General features: G+C 40.4%; 1 protein-coding gene across 1 annotated transcript; it reads right to left on the bottom strand.

Annotated features, from left to right (window-relative positions):
• Positions 1-7,198: 7,198 nt before the first annotated feature.
• Positions 7,199-7,811, bottom strand: Tsp_09819 (conserved hypothetical protein). The gene is made up of 3 exons (XM_003370557.1): positions 7,732-7,811; positions 7,433-7,706; positions 7,199-7,381 (listed from the first exon to the last, which is right to left on the bottom strand). The coding sequence occupies exons 1-3, from the start codon at positions 7,809-7,811 to the stop codon at positions 7,199-7,201; spliced, it is 537 nt and encodes a 178-aa protein (XP_003370605.1).
• Between the last annotated feature and the right edge of the window lie 503 nt (positions 7,812-8,314).

The raw sequence follows: 8,314 nt of genomic DNA, 5'->3' as shown, positions 1-8,314 counted from the left end.
ACTGAAGAGTTTGAATCAATGAGCAATTAGACAAGGAAAACCAATACGACAAACACTTCACGGCCCAATAAAATGAAAACCAATACGACAAAGATTTGACCGTCCAATAAAACAGCGAGGGCAAAGACCAATAAGAAAAAAACGGGACCGAGTAGTACCAAGCCCTTTGTTATTGTTATAATTCCTTTAACGCAACAAAAGATAGTTAACAACATATATTAAAAAGCTGTGTTTTAAAAATAGTAAATGCTTTTTATGCCCATATAATGTAATTTAATGGTAATGCACCCATATTTGGAAAAGAATTGATAAGCAACAATTACCCAATCCTTGATCAAAGTTTAATAGCTAATCAAATGGCAAAATTATTCACCCAACCACTTATCATGATGATTAGCTAATAAAATAGCAAAAGTCATTAGCCAATTACCGATCAATCGTGTGCAACCTATCAGAGTACAGCCAATCACAAAATGCAGGCGGAGTTTGGGGAAAATGGGTCGCGGATGAGTTCAGACTAGCCCGACCAAGTGGGATCAAACCATAACAAAGTTAATATGCTTAAAACTAATGTTTAACTTCTTTATATTTGTGTATTGTTTGTGTATGTTGTTAAAAAGAGCATTTAACAAGATGTCTTGCAATATTTGAATGTGGCTTTAAATAAGTGGTTATCTTAGTCAATAACATTAATGATTCTTCAGTTTTACATTTCATTGTTCACATAAAATAGCATTTGCAGTCTTGAATTTTCTTTTAAATAGCTTATGCACCGTTCCGGTTGATTTGTTAAGCTTAATTAGCTGCGCGTCAAGCTTTATGCCCAGCAGCATTTTACTTCCTGCTTCATAGTTTACTTCTCGCTTACTCCAGTATTAGGAATCCATTTCCGCGTCTATTTTCTGTTCATTGCCGTCCAGTCCAGAAAGTCGTACCCATCAGAATTTCAGCAGGCAAATTTCGGATGATGATGTCTGATTTTGTTTTGCTCATCAGCTAATAACCCTCGAATGCTAAGCACTGAACTCAAACGCAAGATCAAAAAGGAAAATAAATTTGACGGTTTAAATTCCATTTTAAATAATCATTTTGAAACAACATTTAGTTTTCATTTCTCATTTTATCTACAATTGAAGATCAACTTTGATATTTCTGTGGCACCCATGCCTTTTGTTGATGTTGACAGAAGATTATTAATCACACACAAATGATGACATCAAACAATGCGATGTCCACTAATGAGTGAATTTGAAGCAGCTTTAACAGCTTTTCTGCTTGGTGCTGTTCATCACTTTCTGCTTTCGAAGCGCTTGACTTTTATTTATCCATCCGAGTTTAAAATTAAAAATACCGTTCAAAAGAAATGTCAGCTAACAGTTGCTTTCAGTCGTCATATAAATTACCTTCTTAGCTAACAATTAAGGTTCTTTTCTGTTTGACAGATATTGCTCTGATGAAGGCTAGTTGAAGGCTATTTAAGTACAAAGGGAAAATCTAAAATTGGTAAATTGTCTACAGCTGCAGTTTTCAGCTAAAACTAGGAGTGGTGATTGCTGAATGTTAGCATCGAAACAATTTTTCTGATTTTACCTGCCTGTTCTCTGAAAATGTGTTTAGTTCACAAAAGAATTTAATCTTTCCAATCTTTCTTTTGCTTCTCTTCACAAGAGTTCTTGTTTTTCTTCTTATGTTTCATTTAAATAAAAAATAAAATAAAATCTGTACTTGTAATCTGGTTTAAAATAGAAATTTGTGGTTATACATTTTGTGTAAATTGTATTAAATTTCTCTTCCAATATCTAAAGTAAACCTACTACTGGGTTGATTAAACATTCAAGTTGCAATTCTTGTATTACTATGGTTCAACATTCCAGATCAAAAAATATCTGTTTCATTTCGAAATGATTTTACCAAACAAAACTGAAAGCAAAGAAAATTTTTTTGCTCTGTTGCCATCGTAAAAAGTCATTACATGTCAAATTATGAAAACAAAAAATGACTTAGATAAATACGCTTATTTAACATCTCTTTGTTCAGTTATCTCTTCTTCAGGCTGTTCATTTGTTACTTCTGTATTTTTGTAGAATAATGCAATTGGATAATAAAGATATTTAATTTGTATAAAACAAGACTGTCAATTCTATTTTTCATTTATTTTACTCCCCAGTGCATATTATTAGCTTGTGCTATTTTCCGTGTCGTAGGTTTGAGATGTGTTTTCGAATGATGAGAATAAATAATAATGAATTTCAGTTTGTATCTCAAAGAACCGACATAAGCCAATACACAAAGGGAGATGCCACACGCTCAAGTGCATTAATCATAATGACAAATATGGGTTGTGAATAAACATACAAACAATGGCTTAATGTAGCACATTATTATTGTAATATTACAGCTAATCCATTTTTTCAACATAACGATTAGTTGGTTGCCGTGGCCGTGTCTACAAGTTTAGAATTGGACTTTCTCCACGTTATCGTTGTATTGCCCATCTTGCCCATGGTATATATTGTAATAAAGTTCTGATTTGCTTGTTGTTGTAAAATGGAAATTTCTGTGCTATACATTTGCTCAGTTCTGAAGCGCTTATATCGAATAGCAGAAAAGTTTCTGCGAAAACAGTCTGTTGATCAGCATAGATGTGAAGAAGTAAAATGCAAAAGCAAACTTACAAGAATAAAATTAAGCAATAAGATAATCTTTTGTTAACAGTGAAATGTAAAACGCAAAAGCTTTTTAAAAGCATCATTTGCAAAATCTAAAAACAAATATACACAGTTTTACGTTAACTGAAAGCTTTTTTTTCTAAAAATGTTAAATGATTATTTTTGCCAATATAAGGCAATTTAATGGAATGCACCCATATTTGGTAAAGACTTGATAAACAACAATCACCCAATCCTAGATCACAGCTGAATAGCTAATCAAATGGCACAGTTATTCACCCAATCACCTATCAGAATAGATAGCTAATAAAGTAGCAGAAGTCATTTGCCAATTACCGAACAATACCCCTAAAACCAATCAGCGACCAGCCAATCACAAAAATGGGTTGAATTATTGCGGATGAGTTCAGACCAAACCGTTGAAATAGAAAGTTTACAATTTACACGAAATATATAAATAAATTTGTTCTTTGACTTGTAAGTAATATTGCAGATTTTTAATTTTCTATTTAAATAAAATATACGACTTTAAACAATAACACTGATGAAAGAAGTCAAAACTTTCTGAAGTTGAAAATAAAATTCTTTGATTGCTAACAAGAAAGATTTTCATAAAACAGTCAGACGGAAATCAAAAATGTAATTCGATGCTAACAAATTAGCAATTGCCATGCCTAGTTTCAGCTGACAACTGCAGCTGACAACGGACAATTCATCACTTGTTGATTTTTCCATTGTATTACAATCGCCTTTAGCTAATCATCAGAATATTTTCTGACAAACGGAAAAGCATTTAATGCATAAATTTCATTTAATTGCTAGGTGAAACGTAATTTATTTGATGAACTGAGATAAATGAGTGTAAAACACTTTGAAAGCAAAAAGGAAGCGAAGGACAGCACGAAGCAGAATAGCAGTTAAAGCTGCTTGAAATTCACTGTACAGTGGACATCACATACTTTGATGTTAGCATTCGTGCGCTATTTGTGTGTGATTAATTTTATTCTGTCAGTATCAACAAAAGGCATTAGTGCAACAAGGAATATCAGAAGTTGATCTTCGATTGTAGATAAAATATAAAATGAAAATTAAATATTGTTGCAAAATGGTTATTTAAAATGAAATTCAAAACTGTACAATTTATTTTCACTTTTGGTGTTGCGTTTGCGTTCAGTGCTTTCCGTTCCAGAGTTATTCGAATCATTTTCTATTCTGTTCCTTGTTATGGCTCAGTACCCTGAGTTACATCTTGTACCAAATCATTGCGGGATTTGGTCCAATTCGGTGGTATGGTAGGCAGGATATATAAATTAAAACGTGCCCGCAAACAGAAATATTGGAGATGTTCAAAAGTATGCGCTGAATGTACAGCATGTGTTCCTAGTTATTAACAATTACTTTATTTTGGTATAGGATAAAGAAGACTGCGGGGGTGCAGTGTGAACAGATTTAGAAATTCCGGCTGGGATCGATCGAAAAGATCACGTTGAAACCTGCCGGGTAGATGAGCACATGGCCTATATAGACTGATGGCAACCGTAAAAACTTGGGGTACAGATGGTACATTCAATGTTGTACCTCAGTGATATCAATAGCATTTTACCATCCATGCCATTGTGGCGAGGAAGCTGGTGCCAGTATTCTGTTGCTACGTACGGGGAAAGATATTGGCAAATGAGAGTTTATTTTTCAAGCTTCAATAAACAAAGCCGCTGTCCTTAGCGTCAATCTTTATCCACAAACAATAATTTGTAATTTTGAAATCGTCCTGATACCACTTTTTTAATGTCGTTCACTGATATGTTGTTTACTATTGTTGTTGTTAGTGCTGTTGGCTAGTGAAAAATAAAAATCAATATTTATCTTATTTTTTGTATTGTTTTTTCTGAATGATTACTATCTCATTTGATATAACGTCACTTTGATACAATAAAATATAGAATAATGATAAAAATTATTTTCAAAAATACTGATAATGAAAAAGTATAGACTACACCACAAATAATATATTTAAATAAACAAAATTTCAACGTATGACGAAACTTCAAACAGACACAATAAAATTTTGGAATAATAAATATTTCCATTACGTCACTACTATTAAAGTTACGTAATATTAAATGGAATATCTGAACCAATGAAATGAAAAAATATTACAGCTAATCACAAGGGAAAGATTTTAATCAATGAGCAATTAGACAAGGAAAACCAATACGACAAAGAGTTTACGGTCTAATAGGATAGCGAGGTCAACAACCAATAAATGAACAGTGGAACCGAATGGGAACTGAAGTGGGACCAAATAGGACCATCCCAGTTGAAGAAGCCACGGTACAAGGCACCGTTCAGAGAAGAGTGAAGCAAAAGCAGAGAGTTCCCGCTTATACGGACAGAAATAAGAAGTCTGGATGTCACCGTTGTGGCAAGCTGGATCATTGGGCGTATGGCGGCCCCCACAAAAACGACAGATGTTGTAAAATCCTACGCTTCGAGTGATATTTTTAGATATTCTATCTAACATGACCTAAATTCCAAAACTCAATAGCGTACATTATTAAGCTGTTACTCTGTCAACATTTGTGATCGATTTATTGAAACAGATGCCTTTGTTTACTGGGAAAAGAAACAACTGTTGTTGTTATTGAACCAGAGAAACAACAACATAATCAGTAGTTGCGTTCGAGTCGTGGGAGAGAGTTGTTGCTGTGATTCCTTTCGTTCGTACTTTGCCTGTGTTTGATTGTATATTTAATAAAGTATACTCGAGATTATCATATACGAAAAGCGAGATTTTGTGAAATTCAGATCTAGCCGCGAAAGAAAACAGTTAGTTGTAGAACCTAATTGTCTATAACAAAGTGTAGTACGATTACCCTGCAAGTCTACTACATCGTTTTTGGTGCCACGAGCCGGGAAAGCTCGTGAAAGATTGATCTGTCTGGGAGAATCAGAATCTCATTGACGGTAACTTGAAAATATAGCAGAAATACATCTAGAAAACATTTCATTCAACTTGTAAGAACCGTAGGAGGGTTCCGTACGCCGGCGATGCTCAAGTACAATTTGCCAGACGTTCGTTCGTCAGGCAAATGAGAGTGGACTGTATAGTGAACCGAAGTGGGTAGTCAAGAAGAAGGTCGCGTAAGGTAAAAATGCAAGCAGATCGAAACACACAAACGAATATACGTTCGTTTCATTCGACCACGAATAATCAGATGGACGCACTCCGTAGACAGCAGCGAACCGAGAATCAATAGATACAACAGGTCCAAACGACAGCACGAGAATCGATGGTTACGCAAACGACAGTGAGTTCGACTAACTTCGGCAACTTCCAGGGATCTTTTCTCTGCGGCGCGCGTTTGTAGCCAAATATATAGAGCTCGGGCAGCCAATGAGCGGCTCGCTCAAAGCAGGTGAGCTGGCTATCTATGGAGCCGATCTAAATCACCGTCGACTTCCGGTTTAGCTGTTATACTTTCGGAGCCGTCTGGCGGCTTCTTGAAATACTTTATTGACGCGCAACTGGCGCAATGGCGTAAACAGCCGTTGTCAGGGGCGCAACGGTCATCGGTCAACGTCAGCACAGGGGTCTTTCCGACCCCGGACAAGACAAGACTCCGACCTGGCAAGACTGCCGAAGATCATACGGCACGACTGCGCGAGGTGTTCCGCCGCCTCCGGGAAGTGGGTTTGAAGGTCAAACCAGCGAAATGCCGGCTTATGAAGAGGAGGGTGGCGTACTTGGGCCACATCATTTCGGAAAAAGGGATCGCTACGGACCCAAGCAAAACCTCTGCCGTGCGGGAGTGGCCGACACCGACTTGTGTGTCGGAGTTGCGGCAGTTCCTGGGGTTGGCGTCGTACTACCGCAAGTTCGTCAACGGCTTTGCGAATGTCGCCGCCCCGCTACACCGGCTGTTGGAAAAAGGGGCCGAGTGGGACTGGTCAAAAGCCTGTCAGTCCGCCTGCGACGCACTGAAGTACCACCTTACATCTGCGCCCGTCCTCGCCTATCTGGACTTCCATCGGCAGTTCATTGTCGACGGGGACGCCAGCGGAGACGACCTTGGGGCGGTGCTGAGCCAAAGAGAAGGGAAAGCCGAAAGAGTCGTGGCGTACGCGAGTCCCACGCTGGCCAAGGCTGAGCGTCGGTATTGCGCGACTCGGAGAGAAATGCTCGGTTTGGTATGGGCCCTGCGCGAGTTCCGGCCGTACCTTTACGGCCAGCGATTCCTGGTACGGACGGACCATAGTTGCCTGCGCTGGCTGACGACTTTTAAGGAACCAGAAGGGCAGGTAGCTCGGTGGCTGGAGAGTCTAGCGGAGCTCGACGTCGAAGTGGAACACCGAGCAGGACGCCTGCACGGCAACGCCGACGCGCTATCCCGGACCAACTGTACACAATGTGGACGGCTGGTAGAAGGCAGCGCATGCGCAGTCCAGGCTGCCCAACTCCGAACCGAAGACGTGCGCAGAACTTTAAAGGCCAGTTGTTGGCCGCCCAGCAGGCGGACCCAGAGATTCAACTACTGCGGCAATGGTTGGTTGGCGCGAGCTGGCAGGTGGAATGTCCCCCGGAGTGTAGCCGCGACATGCACGTGCTGTGGCAGCAACGGTGCAGTTGGGTGGATGAAGATGGCCTCATCTGGCGACATTGCCGCGGACTCACGGCCGAGGAAGGGGTTAAGCAGGAGCTGGTGCCGCGAGCCCTCAGAAACGAAGTCCTACAGTCAATGCACGACAGTCGGTACGCAGGTCACCTGGGAGAGCGCCGGACGCTGGCACGAGTCAGGAGCCGATTCCACTGGCCCGGGATGAGTGGTGACGTATACACATGGTGCCGCACGTGCACGCAGTGCGAGAGGAGGAAGGGCCCGACCAAGAACAACTGTGCGCCAATGCAGGCCATGGCTGCGGGATACCCTCTGCAGCGTGTTGGCATGGACATTCATGGGCCGGTGGAAAATACCCCATCGGGGAACCGGTACGTCCTGGTCCTGACGGACTACTTCACCAAATGGACAGTCCCATTCCCTCTCGCCAACATGGAAGCCAGTACCGTGGCAAAGGTGTTGGTCGAGAAGTACATCGCGTACTTTGGCGCCCCTGACTTCCTGCACAGCGACCAAGGCCGCTCATTTGAAAAGTCGGTGGTGCTGGAGATGTGCCGGTTGTTCGGCATTAAGAAGACGCGATCCTCTCTATACCACCGGCAAGGGAATGGACAGGCAGAGAGGTTTAACCGCACGCTCCTGGACATGCTGTCCATCATGGTCGATGGGAACCAAGGACAGTGGGATGGCATGCTGCCATTCGTAATGCTGGCGTACAACAGCAGCGTTCAAGAGAGTACGGGAGTGACGCCAGCGATCGCCATGCTCGGTCCAGAGTTGCGGTTGCCGATGGATGTTCAGATAGAGAACCCGCCATTATATCTGTTGGTCATTTCTAAACAAACTACTACAGTTCTACTGCAGTAAGTTTCTTCACAGTAATTTTACTGTGTATCTGCAAGTTTCTTCTTGGTTATACCCACAAATATAATTAATTAACAATGTTTGCGAATGAAACTTGTGCTAAGAACAAGGTACTGAATAATTTTGTGTTTTTAAGTTTACCTTTTCATTGCTTTTACCCTATGT

This window comes from Trichinella spiralis, assembly GCF_000181795.1.
Source record: "Trichinella spiralis strain ISS 195 chromosome Unknown Scfld610, whole genome shotgun sequence".
NCBI lineage: Eukaryota > Metazoa > Nematoda > Enoplea > Trichinellida > Trichinellidae > Trichinella > Trichinella spiralis.
Note: the sequence above shows the minus strand (reverse complement) of the source record. Positions and strands in the feature narration are given on the sequence as shown.

Coding starts and splice junctions, on each gene's coding strand:
- Tsp_09819 (XM_003370557.1), bottom strand. CDS start 7,811: ATGAGCGGCCTTGGTCGCTGTGCAGGAAGTCAGGGGCGCCAAAGTACG. Junction 7,707..7,731: donor CGACCAACACCTTTGCCACG/GTACTGGCTTCC, acceptor TGTTGGCGAGAG/GGAATGGGACTGTCCATTTG. Junction 7,382..7,432: donor AGCGTCCGGCGCTCTCCCAG/GTGACCTGCGTA, acceptor TTCGTTTCTGAG/GGCTCGCGGCACCAGCTCCT.